We start from the raw sequence: 20,164 nt of genomic DNA on the forward strand, positions 1-20,164 counted from the left end.
CCTAGGTAGCATGTTCAAAAGCAGAGACATTACTTTGCCAACAAAGGTCCGTCTAGTTAAGGCTATGGTTTTTCCAGTGGTCATGTATGGATGTGAGAGTTGAACTGTGAAGAAAGCTGAGCACCAAAGAATTGATGCTTTTGAACTGTGTTGTTGGAGAAGACTCTTGAGAGTCCCTTGGACTGCAAGGAGATCCAACCATTCCTTTGTAAAGGAGATCAGTCCTGGGTGTTCATTGGAAGGACTGATGCTAAAGCTGAAACTCCAATACTTTGGCCACCTGATACAAAGAGTTGACTCATTGGAAAAGACTCTGATGCTGGGAGGGATTGAGGGCAGGAGAAGGGGATGACAGAGGATGAGATGGCTGGATGGCATCACCCACTCGATGGACATGAGTTTGAGTGAACTCCAGGAGTTGGTGATGGTCAGGGAGGCCTGGCGTGCTGCAATTCATGGTGTCGCAAAGAGGAGGACATGTCTGAGCCACTAAACTGAACTGAAGGTCCTAGTGGCTTTGTGACAGCTTTTCCACACTAATTGGGTTTGTGGTAAATCAATACCACTAAACTAATACAGATTTTGTATTATTTCCTAGAGCTGCTATAACAAGTTAATATAAACCTGGTGGCTTAAAACCACAGAAAGTTATTCCCTTATAGTTCTGGAGGCCTGGAGTCTGAAATTGCAGCGTTTGCAGCCTTGGTTCCTTTGGAGGCTCTGTGGGGGACTGCATTCCATGCTTCTCTCTCTGCTTCTGGGGGTTGCTGGCAATTCTTGGCAATTCTTGACATTTCTTGACTTGTTGATGCATCGCTTCAATCTGGGCCTCTATCTTCACATGACCATCTCCCCCAACATGTATTTTATATGCTCCTTGGAATGGCAACCCACTCCAGTATTCTCGTCTGGATAATCCCATGGACAGAGGAGCCTGGAAGGCTACAGTCCATGGGATCACAAAGGGTCAGACAAGCCTGAGTAACTAACACTTCCCTGAATCCAGAGCAGTGGCACTGGATTTCTGTGCAAGGTTTTTTTGCCTGGACATGAGGATTCCCAGGTCTCTAAAATATATTTTTCATGTTTTTTAGCAGTAATTAGTCACTGAAAGATGGATTTTTTTTAAAAGGCAGGAAATAATTTTAAAACAATGTGATGATGATATTTTTCCCCACATAATCCTTGTTTTCAGGAACCTAGTGGTATATTCTGGTTAATGATAACTATGACCTTAAGCAATTCTCTAACCTTCTCTGACCTCAGTTTCCTCATCTGTGAAACAAAGGGATTGGATGAGGTGAGCTGTATGTCATTTTCAGCTTTGAAATTCTTATTACAGTGGTTTCTGGAAAGCAAGGCTTCCTGTTGATGATACAAGGTCTCAAGTTGGCTTACTAACCTGAGAATTCACAGCTCTTGATGAAAAGAGATTATCATTTATGAATCTGAAAATCTGAAAAACTCTGTCCTTTTGTTCACCTTTGACAGGATATGGAGTCTAAGCCATGACACATCCCCTCCCTCTTCATGATTACTCACCAAGTGTGAGATCCAAAGAGCTGGCATTTAGTTAGCTCTTAAATATTTATTACATGAAAGAAAGAATATGCTTATGTCACACATTATTATTGGGAGCAAATAATGCCGTATCATTCAGGTCTGATCATCTAGTAACTGTGGGCCTTTTAAGATTCCTCCTGGCACTTCCCCAGTGGTCCTGTGGTTAAGAATCCGCTTTCCAATGAGGGAACACACTTTTGATACCTGGTCAGGGAACTAAGATCCCACATTGCTCGGGGTAATTAAGCTAGAGAGCCGCAGCAGAAGATCCTGCGTGCTGCAACTAAGACTCGATGCACCCAAATATATTAATAAATATTCCTAAAAAGATTCACTGAGTGTGCCTCTCAGAAGCAGTTATTTTTATTTATATTCCAGTTGTATTGAGATGTAATTGACATATGGCACTCTATAACTTTAAGGTGTGCAGCATAGTGACTTGACTTACATTCATCATGAAATGATTATCACAGGAAGTTCAGTGAACATCCATCATCTTGTCTAGATACAAATTAGAGAAATAGGAAAAAAAATTATGACGAGAGCTGTTAGGATTTACTCTTAACAAGTTTCATATATAACATATGGCAGTGCTAATTATATTTATCAAGTTGGGCTCTAAAATCACTGCGGATGGTGGCTGTAGCCATGAAATTAGAAGACGATTGCTTCTTGGCAGGAAAGCCACGAGAAAACTAGACAATGTGTTAAAAAGCAGAGACGTCACTTAGGGAACAAAGGTATGTATAGTCAAGGCTGTGGTCTTTCCAGTAGTCATGTACGGATATGAGACCTGGACAATAAAGAAGGCAAAGCACTGAAGAATTGATGCTTTCGAACTGTGGTGCTGGAGAAGACTCTTGAGAATCCCTCGGAAAGCAAGGAGATCAAACTATTCAACTTTAAAGGAACTCAACCGTGAATACTCTTTGGAAGAAATGATGCTGAAGCTAAAATTCCAATACTTTGGCCACCTGATACTAATAGCTGACTCGTTGGGAAAAGACCCTGATGTTGGGAAAGACTGAAAGCAGAAGGAGAAGAGGCCGACAGAGGATGAGATGGTGGGATGGCATTACCGATGCAATGGACATGAACTTAGGCAAACTCTGGGAGACAGTGAGAAACGGGAGGCCTGGCTTGCTGCAGTCGGTTGGGTCACGAAGAGTTGGACACGACTTGGCAACTGAACAACAAAAACAACACATTATATCTGTAGTACTTATTTGCCTTATAACTGGAAATTTGTAGTACTTTCCTCCAGTTCTCCCTCCCTCATCTCACCCAGCCCCTGCTTTACCACCCCCACCCTCACCTCTGGTAACCACAAATCTGATCTTTTTTTCTGAGGGTTTGTTTTATATTTTGCTTGTTTTTGAAGTATAATTGACCTACAGTACTATGTTTGTTCCTCTTACACAAAGTACTGATTTTTTTCTATTTCAAAATGATTACCAGGATAAGTAATTAAGTATGTCACCATATAAAGGAATTAGTTACTTATTGACTGAATTCCCCATGCTGTACATTTCATTCCCATGACTCATTCATTTTGCAAGTGGAAGTTTGTATCTCTTAATCTCCCTTGCCTATTTCTTTCCTCACCCCAACCCAGAAGCAGTTTCTTCTCACCTTGTCACGTGGCTTGCGGGATATTAGTTCTTCAACCAAGGGTTGAACCTGTGACCTCTGCATTGAAACCATGGAGTCTTAGCCACTGGATCACCAGGGAAGTCCCAAGCAGTTACTTTTCAAAGACGGTGGCAATGTTTCAAAGTTGCTTTCTGGAGCAGTTTCCTTGTCTGTGATATAGACGGCTGTGAGGCCTGGACTTCAGGGCCTGTGCTTGAAACACCATCAGTTCAGTCGCTCAGTCATGTCTGACTCTTTGTGACCCCATGAATGGAAACACACCTGGCCTCCCTGTCCATCACCAACTCCCGGAATTCACTTATACTCATGTCCAACGAGTCGGTGATGCCATCCAGCCATCTCATCCTCTGTCATCCCCTTCTCCTCCTGCCCCCAATCCCTCCCAGCATCAGAGTCTTTTCCAATGAGTCAACTCTTTGCATGAGGTGGCCAAAGTATTGGAGTTTCAGCTTTAGCATCAGATTACCCAGGACTGATCTCCTTCAGAATGGACTGGTTGGATCTCCTTGCAGTCCAAGGGACTCTCAAGAGTCTTCTCCAACACCACAGTTCAAAAGCATCAATTCTTCAGCGCTCAGCTTTCTTCACAGTCCAACTCTCACATCCATACGTGAGCACTGGAAAAACCATAGCCTTAACTAGACGGACCTTTGTTGGCAAAGTAATGTCTCTGCTTTTGAATATGTTATCTAGGTTGGTCATAACTTTCCTTCCAAGGAGTAAGCATCTTTTAATTTCATGGCTGCAGTCACCATCAACAGTGATTTTGGAGTCCAGATAAATAAACTCTGCCACTGTTTCCACTGTTTCCCCATCTATTTCCCATGAAGTGATGGGACCAGATGCCATGATCTTCTTTTTCTGAATGTTGAGCTTTAAGCCAACTTTTCCACTCTCCTCTTGCACTTTCATCAAGAGGCTTTTTAGTTCCTCTTCATTTTTTTAGATCTTCCTGGTGGCTCAGACGGTAAATCATCTACCTGCAATGCGGGAGACCCGGGTTCGATTCCTGGGTCAGGAAGATCCCCTGGAGAAGGAAAAGGCAATCCACTCCAGCACTCTTGCCTGGAAAATCCCATGGATGGAGGAGCCTGATAGGCTACAGTCCATGGGGTCGCTAAGAGTCAGACACAACTGAGCCACTTCACTTTCGCTTTCTGCCATAAGGGTAGTGTCATCTGCATATCTGAGGTTATTGATATTTCTCCCGGCAATCTTGATTCCAGCTTGTGCTTCTTCCAGCCCAGCGTTTCTCATGATGTTCTCTGCATAGAAGTTAAATAAGCAGGGTGACAATATACAGCCGTGACGTACTCCTTTTCCTGTTTGGAACCAGTCTGTTGTTCCATGTCCAGTTCTAACTGTTGCTTCCTGACCTGCATATAGGTTTCTCAAGAGGCAGGTCAGGTGGTCTGGTATTCCCATCTCTCTCAGAATTTTCCACAGTTTATTGTGATCCACACAGTCAGAGGCTTTGGCATAGTCAATAAAGAAGAAATAGATGTTTTTCTGGTACTCTCTTGCCTTTTGACAATCCAGCAGATGTTGGCAATTTCATCTCTGTTTCCTCTGCCTTTTCTAAAACCAGCTTGAACATCTGGAAGTTCACGGTTCACGTATGGAAACATGCATTTTTCAGGTTTCACAGAACGAGGTCTGTGGTCTCATTCCAAGGGCACACACTCAGATGCTTTTCTGTTTCAGGATACCCTTCCTGCCATCAGTGGCCTCTGTGAATGTCCACAGGGGGCTGCAGTCTCTGGCACCTCTCTTCTTTTGAGTTCTTTAGGGACAGACTGTTGGCTGTGCCTCTTTGGATTTTTCACGCTATGCAAGAAGTCTACTGACTGTCATGGGGCTCACCTTTTCAGGAGACCAGTCAGAGGAGGCTAAGGGCATGTCCGCTTACTGTCATTGTTGGGAAGATTTTTCTGGTTTTTTTGTGAGGGGGAAATTTTCTGGCTTATTTTTGCCAACTTGTTTTAGTTCTTATGCAAGAAATCTTTGTTCTTTACAACAGACCTCCTTCCTACGAGGAAGAGCTTCTCTAGAATCTGATTTCTCTAGAATCGGATTGGGGTTTCAAACTCAAATGTCTGTAGAGGCTTAGTGGATAACGGAAAAGCTGACTGTATGTATGCTTTCTAATTTGTTTTACTCTGTCCACTTGGTTTATCTTTGTCTCCCTAATTCTGGTTGAGATATAGGCACGAAGAATCTTCTCTCCTGTAGGGAAATGAGAAATGCTGGTGTGATGACAAATAGCACTGAGTGTACATCCTCAGCATCCGGAAGCAGTAGGGAGTGGTGGGGACTGCAGTGAACTAGAAGGGCCATCCCACCTCTCACGGGGCCCTAGTGCTGTCATAGATTTTGATTTACCAGGATGAGCTGAGTTTTTATATGAAAATTTCCTGTTGTTAAGCTTGGGCTCAATTTAAAATATCTGTTGTTCAGTTGCTCAGTGATGTCCGACTCTTTGCAACCCCATGGACTGCAGCATGCCCAGTTTCCCTGTCTTTCACCATCTCCTGAAGCTTGCTCAAATTCATGTCTATTGAGTCGGTGATCCCATTCAACCATCTCATCCTCTGTTGTCCCCTTCTCCTCCTTTCTCTCTTTCCCAGCATCAGGGTCTGTGTGGTTCAACTGAAATGAATTTGGGGGGACAGATTGGTTTGCGGGTAAGCAATCTGAACCCTCTCATACATGTTGGGACAGATGGGCCTATGGGGTGGGCTCCTGGGTCATCTCTCTATATAGGTTGGTCTGGTAGGGGGTCCTAGTGGAGCTGTGTGTGGAGGGGGCTGCTTATGTTCATCCTTGCATGTGGATATGAAGGAATAGATACATAGCATAAAAAAGCAAGTTATAGAAATATATGTACAGTTTTATTCCATTTATGTAATTTCTTTTAAAAATGATGTGTGTGTATATTTTTAAATGCATGAGAATTTCATAAAAGCAAAAACCAAAAAGAACGCATAAGAAACTGGCAAAGGTGTTGCCTCTGAGATTGACACTGACAGTGAATTCAAGGCAAGAAAGGGGTATCTTGCTTTCTAGTTTAGTCTTGGCTGTGACTCGGAACACAGTTGACCCTCTGTATCCAAGAATGCAGAACCTGCAGATAAGGAGGGCTGACCATACTATGCCCTTTTATACAAGGGACATGATCTTCTGTGGATTTTGGTATTGGGGAGGGTCCCTGACACATGCCAAGGGACGACTGTATTTTTGTAAGGTAAAATGAAAAGATTTTGGGGAAGTATAATTGCTATATAACGAGTGTAAAACTTCAGTGTTAAGAGTACAAGGAGGGAAGAAGGCAGAGTGGTCTGGAGTGATCAGGAAGGATCACTGGGAAGAGAAGGGGCCTTGAAGGTCGGGCAGAACTCATTGAGGAGGAAGACTGGAGCCAAAGCCCAGCAGTGGGCAAGATGGGGTGCCTTGGGGACTGGTGAATCGTCCTAAATGTGGTCGGAGCCGAGGGTCTAGGGAAGTAGAAAAGGCTTCAGCAGATGATGAGCCACGGAGAGGGTGTGTACCAGGAGGTAATGGAATGAGAGCCGTGTTCCAGCATGATCCATCTGGCAGCAAGGATGAGGGAGTTTGGAGGCAGGACTCCAGGTGGGAGCCGCTCATGTGGCCTCATCCAGCTCCCAGTTAGCTGTCACTGATCCTTGCCTGTGTGTTGCCTGGTGAGTGAACAAGGGTTATGGCTATATACCTGGTGCTTAAGCTCTCAGGAGCATGGGCTTTGGAGGTTGGCCAGCCTCTGCTGGTGCTCGAAGTGGTTCTTGTGCCTCTGCTGACAGTGTCTCTCCCCAGACGTTTTGGAGATTCTGTGACGCAACTGGCCATAGACTGAAGTGTAACCACTAAGAACAAGCCCATACTTTGGAGTCAGGCGATGTGGGCTTGAAATCTGACTTTGTCATTTACTGGCTATATGACCTTGGGGTTGGCACTTGACCTCATTGGGCCTCAATATTCACTTTTGGAAAATGGGGATATGATTCACCTTTTAGAGTTGTTATACCCAGCAGATTGACACTTGGCAGTTAGGTGTGCTTTGCTGTACTTTACGTTGTGGTACTCACTCTGATCTGTAGTTATAAATATTTATATTATTTATGGTTAATATCATCATTGTATCTATTTATGACCACATCAGTTTATTCTTTAGAACTGTGAGCTCCTGTGCCGTGGGGATAATTATGTTCTACTCACTGTCTTATCCTGAAACACTCACCGCTGAACACATGCTGCTGCTGCTGCTGCTGCTGCTGCTAAGTTGCTTCAGTCGTGTCCCACTCTGTGCGACCCCATAGACGGCAGCCCACCAGGTTCCCCGGTCCCTGGGATTCTCCAGGCAAGAGCACTGGAGTGGGTTGCCATTTCCTTCTCCAATGCATGAATGTGAAAGTGAAGTCGCTCAGTCGTGTCCGACTCTGCTGAACACATAGTAGGGCTAAATAAATGTTGGATGGATGGAGTTTGTTTTTTTAATCCTACTCCAGTTTTAACAAGCAGTTGACTTGCGATCAGTTAGGATATATTGGTAGTTGAGAGCATGTCTCCTTTGTGATTAAAACAAGATTTGTCAGTTCAAATGTCCTTGTTAGGATAATGTGTCAAGATGGCTTGTGAGTCCTTCATTCTTCCATTCTACAGTGGCAGATCTGTTTTGTGGAGCTTGACGTTTATAAAATTTGGGAGGTCTTGTTTAGGAATACATACAGTTGTAGAAAGCATGTACACATGTTGGTAGGCCACTATCTAAGGCCTGGGAAGGGGCTGGTGAAAGTGAGGGGCCCTGACGCTCGAGATTCCTTAGTTTCACAGTGATTTATCTCTGCATTTAAAGATTTATAGAATACTCCCTACAGGCAGTGGTGGGAGTTATGAAGGATATAGAAATTTTTAAAAGGGAAAACATGATTCTAATGGATACCATTTTTAGTAAAACTGTTATCCCAAGTAGATGTGGAACAAAACTCCTTGCATTTTTCTTCAGCCAGCAAATATTTATTGAGCATCTACTATGTGCCAGGCACCATGTAGGCATTGGAACATAGCTGTGAAGACAGAAGTCTTGCCCCGTGGAGCTCATATTTCAACTGCATCATAACTTGTGACCTACCTAGAGGCAGTGGAGAGCCACAGTGTTGCTCTCAGGCCATGGGGATAGAGGCACCTTGATGCCTTAGTTTGCCTGGCCCTTCTCCTCTCCAAGCCTGCTCTGGGAGTGAGAGGAACATGGTTATGCAGAAGACCATAGCCATCCCAAGCAGTGATGAAAGAATCACAGATTGCTACCACCAGGAGTGAGTGTGATGGTTGGTAACTGCTCAGGTTCTTCCCGACCGTGACCGTGAGAGAGAGTGATGAAGGATCCCTCATTTCTCCACCAAAGGCTCTCTGCTTCGGGGCTGATTTCAGCCCCAGTGTGGCAGAGCGGAACTGAGTGAGCAATTCATTCTGACCCCAGGGCTCACAAGTGGAGGTATTTCTTATGTCCTCTTACCAGAGCGGCAGCCAACCCTATGGTTTCAAAGAACAGAACCGGGGCCTGGAGACACAGAGTGCCTGCCTCATTGTTTACCCCAGCTAGTGCTCTGCTTGGCCACAGTGGGGCGGTGACTCACAGCTGGAACTGTGTTCCTGCATCGCAGCCAAATTGCAGATTGTGTGTGTGTGGAGGGTGGGGATGGGGGGTGGGTAGGGAGGAGAATGAATGAGTAGGAGCCAGTGGCTGCTGGATTTGTAACACCTTGGGAGGCAGCTGCTCCAGAACCAAAATTGAAATAGAGCGGGCGGGCTGTGAACCTCTCTCCCAGTCTGACTTGAACTGGGAACACTGGGAAAACACAGCATGGAGTCCCAGCAGAGAGCAAGTGTGTCTGCTGCCTTTCCCATGGAGAACGACAGCCCAAGAGCAGGTTAGTTCTGTACTGGTTTCTAGGAGTCACTTTACCGTGATGTATTCTGATTTATGAAAGTCAAGTCATGAGTGAGAGAAAGGGAGTTTTCGATGGAGTGGTTGGGAGCACCTGCAGTTAAAAAAAAAATCCAGTTTAATTGGGAATAAACAGGACAAAAGTATCATTAACTACACCTCCGTGCTGTCATTACGAAAGATACTCTGTTGGCAAGTGAGACTGGGGAGGACAGCTGTTCTGCCTCCTTCCTTTGTGTTTTCAATTATGTGCAGTGTTGTTACATTTCAGTCTGGCTCCGGCAGTAGTCTGAGATGAGCCTCAGCGTCTTAAGATGTTACAGCTGGAGGATCTCTAAAACGTCACCTGGTCTAGCCTTCTCGTTTTATACTTGAGAAGTCTGACTTATTGAAGAGCATTAAGTAGAAACATAAAACTGGATGTTTTTTAAGGTAGAAAATGTTTCTGTGCAGTTTTGAAACTTCTGTAGAGAGGTGTCCCTGGCTCAGACAGCCTGCTGGGGAGGCTGTTTGTCTTAGGCTGCGCTTTCTGAGCCATGACGGCTTCCCTGGTGGCTCAGACAGTAAAGAATTTGCCTGCAATATAGCAGACCCTGGTTCGATCCCTGGGTCAGGAAGATCTCCCTGGAGAGGGGAATGGCAACCCACTCCGGTATTCTTACCTGGAGAGTTCCATGGACAGAGTAGCCTGGTGGGCTACAGTCTGTGGGGTTGCAAAGAGTCAGACATGACTGAGCGACTAACATGTTCACTTTTTTCTGAGCCATAGGGCTTCAACCAGTGAGGGATAGAAGTGTGGCTCAAGGAATGTGCTTATTGATCTTAGACTACTTGGCTTGGCGAGCGAGTTTAAGTTTGAACAGGAGGCTGAGTGTTTTGCCTTAACTCAAAGGGGAAAAAATGTGTTCTTTAGCCAGGCTAATAATACTGAAGCTTGTAACATAGAAAAAGACAAAACAACTCTGTTAGAGTAGAGATTTAGAGCTAGCAAAAGAAAAATATAACAGGAACTGAAGGTTGAGTGTCTGGGGCAGGCACATTATCAGTGCTCTTTTTAACAGTCTCACAGAATTGGAGTTGGCTCCTCTTTTTACAGATAAAGAAACCAACACACTCGGAAAGGTCTTTAACTCCTTCAAGGTTGTGCACCTCCAGTATGTGGCAGAGCTGGGGTTTGAACTCCAGCATGTACGACTCTGAATAACCTGGGGTTCATGCTTCGGAGGCCTCAGGTGGCTTCTCCAGGTGGAGGGTCTAACCCCGTCATTGGACAGATGAGGAAACTAAAACCCAGCAAGACTGTATGTTTGCTCAGGGGCATAAAACTAGTTGGTAGTAACAGAACTGGTCTCCCCGCTCCCATTACATTGCCAACTTCTTTAAAAAAATTAGGAGAGGGAGGCAATCTGGGTTTGATTTCCTCATTCAGTCAGGAGTTGGGCTTTAGTCTTTTCATGGTTATTGAAGTCCTGTGGAGCCGCAATTAAAACTTCCTATTAAACCACCAGTCCTAAGTATTGGAGCCCCATGTGGGGGCTCGGGGAGAAGAGAGGCTTGCAGTGTGGGTTACTGGGTCAGAAGAGGTAATTTATGAAATGAATTGGCCACTGAAAACACTTGGAGAGCCTAATGAAATACAGAACTTTTCAAATTTTGCCAGAAGACTTCAGTCTGTTAAGTTCAGTATTTGGGAAGGAGACACCTCCCTCTTGCAAGATTTGAGAGCTTTCAGTTCACTCCATTAATTTTGTGACTCCCTTGAGCCCAACTCTGTCTGTGCTAGGCTTAGCCCCCTTTGGCACTTTTAGGTGAGGAGAGCGGGTCCTGACTACTCCTCAGGGTGTTGGGTCTGAGGGTTGGCTGAATTTCATGTCTCTGCCTAGCTGGGGTCAAGCATGGACATTGTGGGGATGGGGAAGGCCCTTCCTTGGTCTGCACCACGCTCCCCAGGGCTGGTGGACTCTCCCAGCCTGGGTGTAGTATCTTCATCAGGGCCTGGGGGCCCTGGCCTCCCCCACTCTCTCTGGGGCATGTGTGATATGTTGGGCTGCTGAAATCAGAAAGTGAGATGGGTTCTACACAGCCTCTTCCTGAAGGTGGTGTGAGTTTGTGCTCAGGCTGGTGAGATAAAAGAGTTCAAGTGCCTGCTCCATGGCATTGCTGTTCTGTGCTGTGGGAGACACATTAGAAATCAGTGAAGAACTGCTCCCAGCCCTGCGGTTAACTTAGGATCTTACTGGAGCTAGGGGGGACGGGGAGGAGGGCAAACACAGATGAAATAGTAGAAAGCAATGTGAGAGTGTATAATCATCACCAAATTGCAGGTTTCACACCAAATAATCTCCCAGTTCACAAAAAGGAGATACAGGTGATGTTTGTATTGTCCTCCTCTGTGTTTTTAATCACCTAGTAATTGCCTCCGGGGTGTTTGCATTCCATGCTTTGATTCTCTCTGCTGAGTGTGCTTCCTTCTCCTTTGCAGGGGTGGTAGAGGGGGTTGCAGGGGAGGGTTAATTTCTCCAAATTATATTGTAACACAGTTGGGAGAGAGCCAAGGATGAAGTGATTTTAGCATGCTGGTCTCTGATGCATCCTTCCTCAGGTAGTAAGAGCAGAAGCCACTACCTTTGGATGGCTTATTGACCCTTCAGGTTCTTGTCGTTTTGTGACCCGAGTCCAAACTTCTATGGGGTTAGCTAGCCTATTTGGAGGCATCACCTCACTTTAAAGTAGGAGTCTCCTTAGTCATTATTTCTCATTCACTCATTCAGCACATATAACAGAGCCGGACTCTGTTACGGGCTGATAATAGCAGTAAAAAGACAGGCAAGGTCCTTACTCTCCTGGAGTACACCATTAGTCAGGGATACTGATGATCATCAGTAAGAAAAATAACAGTTAGTAATAATTAAAATAGGATGATGTGATATGACTGGGAGCTACTACTTCAGTGGGTGGTTGGGAAGGGCTCTGGGATGATAATTCTGCTGAATGGCAAGGAACCAGATAAGTACAGGGGAAAGAGCATCCAGTACAAAGGTTGTTAAGTAGGAAAGAGCTTGGTGTTCAGGGAGCAGAAAGGAGATGAGTGTGGCTGGAGCAGAGTAGGGAAGAAGGAGAGTGGTGTAGGAAAAGGATGGGGCTAGGCAGGGGCCAGATCACCTGGGATCTTGGAAGCCAAGGTAAGGAGCTTGGATTTTAACTCTGTGGGTGATGTGGAGCTGTTGTACGGCTTAAAGGGGAAGGATGTGTTATCTGCTATTTTAAAAGATCCATCAGGCTTTTGGTGAGGACGCTGGATGGTATAGAGGCCAGAGTGGAAGCAGGAAGAGCAGTTAGGTGGCTGCTGTGATGACTAGGGTGTGGCTGTAGACATGGAAGGAAGCGTATGGATTCGGAGTACGCTTCTTAGATGGAGGCAGCAGGACTTGCTAATATATGACATGTGGAGGTTAAGGTAAGAGTGGAGGATGACTCCTAGGTTGTTGAATAGTGATGCTTTTAATGGACAAAGGGAAACCTGGAGGGAAGATTATTGGGTTTGGTGGGAGTGAGGCGAGGAGACTCATTCTGGTTTTGCCCTATTCCAATTTAGATGCCTGTTAGTTACCGCCATTGTCAAGACACAGCCAGGTTCAATGGACATCAGTTGAGTACCTTCTGTATGCCAGGCATTGTGTGATGCCCTTTCATATATCCTCACAACAACCTTTCCCTGTGTGTAAACGGAAGAACTGAGGTGGCTTGTTCTGGTTTACACCCAGATCTTCTGACCCGAGGACTCTGGACTGATGTGGTGCCCAGGGTGGATATTGAAGGAGGTTGGTTAGTACTGTGTTGATGGCACTCACTTGGAGAGAGGATGGGGACTATCTGCTGGCTTGTCAAGGCCTGCTTCCCATGTTTCTGGAAGAAGGGCCTGTCAGAGTCATGCTGGCATGCAGAGAGCTGCTTGACATTTTCAAAACAGCGCAAGCTTCAAAGACCACACCAGTAACCTCCTAAGCCCCCCGTAGGGAATGCCACGTGAATAGCAGTGACACTATGTACTAAATGAGCCATTCTGTAAAAGTGTTAAGTAAAAGAGAACAAAAGTTGCCTGAGAAGTGTTGAGGGAGTGTAGAGATGCCATCGGGGCTCTTGGCCGCTGTCTTTACCCTGCAGCCCAGATGGGAGCTGAAGGCAGGGAGGCAGTTTCTTAACGTTTTTGGAGTTTGGATTATCAATTCGGGGACCTAACTAGGAGCACTATTTTGTGACCTGGCACCTTGGTTTCCTGGAGACGCTGGGATTTAGAACAAAGATAGTAAGGGCCTTAACAAGCCTGGAGGCAGTGCTGACCGTGGCTTGAGGTCTGCAGGGTGACCCTTTTACAGTAATCTGGGAGCTGTGTTGAGGAGCCAGAAGGTCCAGAGTGGGAGCTGCTGCCGAGCATACCAATGAGAAGAGAGCCTTGACAGAGTCCTTCTGTGAGCTCTGAGGCCGGATACTTTCCTTACATTTTAAGCTGTTTCTTCTCCTCTCTACAGCAGGGGCCAGATAAGAGCTGGTGCTGACAGAGCAGATCTGCCGCACTCTCAGCATACCAATACCACCACTGGCAGAAAAGTAGATTTATCAGGCTAGTCCGACCCCCGCTCTTGGGCACCATTCACATAAACTCCCTGAACTTCTCCCCATGCCGAAAAGGACAGCTGTGCTAAATTGGAACCTTTATGTTTAACCAGCCAGAGTCGCTGTTCACATTATAGTCAAAATCTGTATGAACGGAAGATTTAACTTTGCAAAAACATTGCAAGAAGCTGTAGAACTCATTTGCCTTTTACTCGCCCTGTGTGTGGTGGGCTCTTCCTTCTACTGAGCTCAAATCAGCCTGCAGTTCCCCCTGGTCCTCACTCTGTTCTCTTATCACGTCTCCTGCATTGGCTGTCAGACTGCTTTAGGGCCTAGCCCAAGTCCTTCCAGCCCAGGGCTTGTGAAGACCTGCTTGTTTACGTGGATGGTTACCTATGGCCCGCCTGTACGGGGATTGTCCTTCCTGCCACCTTCCACCCGGGCTCCCTGGTCCTCTCGCAGACAACACTGGCTGCTATTCCACCTGGACGACTGTTCCTGGGAGGAAGAGTGGGATCTGAGAATAAAGGCTAGGCTATGTTCTGTCTCACTTGCTGAGTAACTTTCTGAAGAGCAACAGAAGCCCTTGTATGGAGAGAAGAGAGTTTCTGGGCTCCACTGAAACCAGCCACCTGGCTCCTGGCCGGGCCATCTCCATCACTGCCGGGGAGCAAGGTGGCAATTCAGGTTTAAGAACAGGTATTTCAGGGGATTTGTCTGTGCCTGCTAACTGTGTCTTAAGACAAGGTGATAGGACATGAGATTCGTCATGGGTTTATAGAAAATAAAAAATCATGAAATGGAGCAAGCTTGGAGTTTTGGCTGAGGGGTCAAGGACAGCAGGTAAAGCCCGAGGACCCTGTGGTCTCCAAATGGGTGTGGGGATCCAGTGTTCAGTAGGTAACCTCCATTTCATGAGGGTGAGCCTGGAGTGGTATAAAGACATCAGAAGGGTGGTAGTTGCAGGAACACAGGAGTTGACTGTTGAGGGCACGTCGTTTACCCTTTCTGGGCCTTCCTTACCTGTGGTTTGCTCTGATGAAACACAGCCTGCCCTGTTGGGTGTTCAGGCAGATTAAATGAAATAGTCCAAGGACCTAACTCTTCTTTGCTCAAAAAGTGCTGAACCAGAAGCTCTGCCATAAGCAAGCTGGGCAGGTTTAATCAGAAATCATCAAATTTTAAGACCTCAGTATTTAGGAGGCAGTACTTTGATTCATCTCTTTTCTCAAATGTATTGAATCCTCTTTTTTTTTTTTTAAATTTAGTGATCCAGTAACATCCCATAACCCAGATCTTCATTTCCTTATGCATAATATAGAAATAAAAATATCTGTGCTGTCTACCTCAGTGGGTACTTGGGAAAGTCAAATACTATGATGAATGTGACCACACTTAAAACTCCATGTAAGTGCAGGAAATGGTGCTGATGGTGCAGTGGTTGATAATTATTTTTGGCAAAAAGGGCAGCATCCGTATTAGGGAAGAAAGGCTGGGGAGCTGCCTCTAAGGTCTGATCAAATGACAGCTATATTTTTGTCCACTTTAAGAAACTATCTTTCTTCTTATGTTAGAATGTGAAAATCTTCACAGTGCCCACACCTTCCAGCTCAGAATTCATTTACCCAAGAGTCTGGGCCTATTTAAATTGGTACATGTTGAGCATGGGGAGCCTAGCTAGGAGCTGGTATTCGAGTTGTACAATGTTTATGAAGTCTTTGCTGAATGCCGCTCCAGGCACGGAGAAGTTTTGCTCTTTGCCTCCTTCTGCCAGAAATTCACCAGGCTGACCTTGTGATAGGACCAAAGGCTGATTGGGGGTGCCTTTGGGATGCCTGAGTGCCACACAGGTGTTGTCATTCAGAAGCTTGGCCCCTGGCTGAGGGGAAGGAAGGAGGTGGGGAGGGAGAGGGAATAGCAGTAGATGCTGTCTCACATGCTTTGCTTTTAGGGGCTTCTGATCATGCCTAGGAGGCTGCCAGCCCCGTGGACTTCTGAGGGAAGGGGACAGCAGGTTATTATGCAAAGAGCATCAAATTTAGATATAGAAGACCTGGATTCGTGTCCCAGTCTTACTGCTTATTGACAAAGTTATCTTGAGCAAGTCACTTAACTTCTCTGAGCCATTTCCTCATTCATAAAGCAGGAGTTGATGGTACTAATAGCTAAGTTATGTAAGAAAAGACTTTTTTAGAGGTAATAGTGGATAGGAATTACTGTTATTCCCATTATGAGCAGAACGGTGTTTTTTCTCCAGAAAGAAATGAGGCAGGTTTAAGTTAGAGTTTGTGTTTTCAAATTCCACGGTGTTTTTCAGATGTCTTGTGTTTAGGGACTTCTTTAGGGTAAATGGAGATGACTAAAAGAAACTGGTATAAATCAAGCCTGGCCCATGAATGCAATACAAAGATTTCTGAAATAGATGTCAAGGGGGCTTGTTTCTCACCCTTATTTAGATACTCATGCCTTAACTCTGCTTTTTGGGGGAAGAACAGCTTACTGCCAGCCAGATGAGGTCATGGGATTCCAAGGGCTTTGCCTGGAACCAGGAGCTGAGAATTTGGAGGGTGGTGGTGGTTGGGAGGGTTGAGAGGGTGCCAGGGGTAGTGTTCGGTCGCAGGGCCAGGGAGCAGCCTGGCCTGATGGCTCTGCCTGCTTCACATCTGGCTCATTAGGATTCCGGCTGCTCAGACCTCAGTGCCAGCCTTACCCAGACACCCCAGCTCAGGATGCCCTGGTGGCCCCAGGCAAAGTAAGACAGACTTGGGCTTGGAGATTTTTTTCTGTTTTCTCTTTTAACCTTTATGCTATGCTCATTTAAACCTACTAATGTCTGGGGTGAGTCAGGGCTCAATTTGGAGATGGGACTGATATCTTAACACTGTCGAACTAAGATGATATATTGACTCTGACAGTAAAAGCATTTTAACTGTCTATATTAGGAGCCTTAAAAAAATGACCATGCCCTTTGTTTAGTGATTTTATTTCTGGGACTTTAACCCAAGGAAATAATTTGAATTGCAGATAAAGCCCACATATGCAAAGATATAGTGACTATAATAATGGGGAATGGGATAGGGGAAGCACCTAAAATGTCCAGCATTAGAAGAATGTAAATCTTTCTAGAATGTAAGCATCACGGTGTAAGGACTTTTTTGTTCACTTTGTATCTCTAGGACCTAAAACAGCACCTGGCACATAGATGGCCAGTAAACATTTTTTGAACAATTATATGAAAAAAAATTTTACACTTACAAAACACTATTATTCACCTAATTCAAATGAAGACATCTTAATTACATAGGAAATTTTCTGTGTTAATTGGATGTGAAGAAAGCAGGATACAGATTTCTAAATACAGTAAAATCACATTAAAAAGAATAAAATGATTTAAAGGTAAAAAGAAAAGCTGGGAAAGAGAATCCAGATGTATATGTCTGGGTAGTGAGATCACAGGTGACTTTTTGTCTTTCCATAGTTTCTAAAATTTCTAAAATAACTATGATTTTGCAGTTGAGAAAAACATTTTAACATAAATCATATTCTTTAAAGGAAAAAAGAGGAGGTTAGATTAGTTTATTCATGGAGCAGAACAGCAGCCTTTAAAGCCAACTCCCCCTTCCTTTCAAAGAAGCAGGCAGCCTTTATGAATACACAAAACACCTACACACTCTGGTTGTGTCTGTCAACTCGGCGTGGAAGCTGATCCTTCCTCACATCAAAAGGGCGATAGAAACTGCACAGTGTTGAAATTGTACAGGTCATGTTGCAGAGACATGCCCATACATTTATATCCCATCACTGAAGTGAAGACATTCTGTAGTAGGGAGAAGAATTTTAAGAAGATAGATTTTTCTGGGTGGGTGTTAATTCTTAGAATTCTTGCCCTGCTTCGTGGGTTTCGGAAGCTGTTGAAAGTGCCGTCTGCTTTCCTTCATTCTTGTTCTCAGCTCGTGCCGTCTTAAAGTAAGTTTTCACTGAGCGAGTCAGTTTGTAGGAGTAAGCACTTCATGGACTGTCTCTGTAAGATCCAGTGTTGTCTTGGGGGCAAGACTTGCTTAGAATTGAAACCCCTGTATGTCTTTAGTGGACTTTGGCACCTGAACTGGAGGTTTTCGGTTTTTAAATGCAGCTGGGTTCTGACAGAGTGTCTCTCCAAGTCAAGGGCGTCAGGCTCACCCTGGGAGGAGTCTGCGATGAGCAGGGGTCTTCAGACATCAGTGACCTGTTGTGTCTGTGAGCCTTTCCACTCACATGACTCCTCATTCATTATCTCTCTCTCTTTCTTTTTAGCCATAACCAGCAGACCACAGCCTTCAGGCATCCTGTGAGTGGGCAGTTTTCTCCAGAAAATAGTGAATTTATTCTTCAAGAAGAAGAGTAAGTACATTCGTGTATTCTTTTTTAGGCACAGCTTGGGAACTTAAAGGCATTTGCTCAAAACAAAGCTTGTTGGGCTCTTTTCTCTCTCAGACATAGGGGCTTGGAGTGGATTGTTTGCTTCAAGGTGAAACTCAAGAATTTTGTTTTTCAATCTCTAGACTTCTCTCAGTGGGTAGATGTGGAAGGGGAGATGATATGGGGGTGTGCTGCGATGAGTACTGTCAGAGCCTCTTCAAAGTTCCCTTTCCCCTCAAGTATCACATTACACACTAGTTATGCTCTGAGAGGACCCTGTCTCCTGTTGTTGAAAGTATTGTAAGTATAGCCTCCCGAGGAAGCCTCACATAGGAGCCCAAAGCCAGGGCTTAGGAGAGAGGAGGGCTGGTGGCACCCTTTGTCCCTGAACATTTTGAGTCCTTTGTGCTTGCTTTTCCTAACACAGGAACTTCTTGCTCCTCAGTCCCATTTCAGCAGGGCTTCTGGGTGCTCAGAGGCAGGTTCTACCACCCAGGGCTTGTCATGTACAGCCCATGCACAGATTTTGGGGATGTGTTCTCCCAAAAATGAAAGCAGAGAAATATGTACAAATGTCTGTGTTTCATACTGATCACTAGAGACAGCTCTGTTTGAAGAAAACAGTTCTGTCTGAGAAACTGATAGAGACATTGGCTTTAAGGGTTTTTCTTTCTTTTTTTTGCTATATATATATGCATATATATATATGTGTGTGTGTGTGTGTGTATGCATGCGTGCTAAGTCACTTCAGTCATATCTGGCTGTGCAACCCCGTGGACTGTAGCCTGCCAAGCTCCTCTGTCCATGGGATTCTCCAGGCAAGAATGCTGGAGTGGGTTACCACCCCCTCCTCCAGGGGATCTTCCTGACCCAGGGATCGACCTTGTGTGTCTTACATCTCCTGCATTGGCAGCCAGGTTGTTTACCCCTAGTGCCAGCCCATATATATGTATATATATATTTGGCCACACCACAAGGCTTGTGGGATCTTAGTTCCCTGACCAGGGATTGAACCGGAGCCCTTGGTGGTGAAAATGCAGAGTCCTTACCACTAGACCGGGAGGGGATTCCCAAGGGTATTTTTTTCTCCCCTTCAAATCAATTTTCTTCTGTTTTGTCACTTAGATATGTTCAAATGTAATCTTATATTATCAGTATTTATATTTTTACAGTGTTTTGCTCTTGTAGTACTTACACTTATAAATTAAGGTAGAAAACATCGAATGTATACAAAAGTAGAGAGATACAATAATAAATCTGATATATTCATTATCTATCTTCAACAGTTTCTAAAACATGGCTGATTTTATTTTGTCTCTATCCTCCCCCTCACCCCTGGATTATTTTGAAGCTAATTCTAAACATATTATTTCATCTCAGTTTTTTCATCTCAGTGTTTGCAGCTTAGAATCATTATCAAAAAAACTTTTAAAACCAGAAATCTGTAATTATAATCATACTGGCATTCCCTGCATGCTACTCTGTGCAGGGGATTTTCTGTGCATATCTCATTTAATACAATAATCCAGAGAGGTAGACCATCATCATCATTTTAGAGGGAAAGATACTAAGACCCGAAAAAGTCATGTCACTTGCCCCAAATTGCCTGGCTAGCAGTAGAAAAGCCAGGATGTCACCCCAACCTGATTTCTTTGGTCAGATCTAAGCCTTTCCCTAGTCAGAAGCTGTTTGCTCAATTATTTTGGTGCTGGCAGCCCACAGGACATGGCAGCCAGACTGTGGGGCAGCGGGTAGGAGGGATGTCTGACTTTGAAAGGATTAATACTACTAGAGAAAGAGTGGGTACAAGGTAAAGATTATCTTATCTCCTACATCAAAAAAGAACTGCTGTGTAAAGACAAAGTCAGAATGTGGATTCTCTGAATTCCAGCTTGGAATGAGTTTGTTTATAGAATCCTGAAGGTCAGAGGCTTTAGGGAGGTCATTGAGTTCAGCCCCCAGTCCTTAGGCATC

General features: G+C 44.9%; 1 protein-coding gene across 3 annotated transcripts in view; it reads left to right on the forward strand.

The window, feature by feature from the left end:
* PLEKHA7 (pleckstrin homology domain containing A7) overlaps positions 1-20,164 on the forward strand; it is a 220,434-nt gene that overhangs the window by 116,161 nt on the left and 84,109 nt on the right. For all 3 annotated transcript variants that reach the window (XM_069554252.1, XM_069554253.1, XM_069554254.1), the window contains exon 4: positions 18,086-18,172. In XM_069554252.1, the coding sequence (XP_069410353.1) occupies positions 18,086-18,172 (87 nt within the window). The remainder of the gene's footprint in view (positions 1-18,085; positions 18,173-20,164) is intronic.

Source organism: Ovis canadensis, chromosome 15, assembly GCF_042477335.2.
Source record: "Ovis canadensis isolate MfBH-ARS-UI-01 breed Bighorn chromosome 15, ARS-UI_OviCan_v2, whole genome shotgun sequence".
Taxonomy (NCBI): Eukaryota; Metazoa; Chordata; class Mammalia; order Artiodactyla; family Bovidae; genus Ovis; species Ovis canadensis.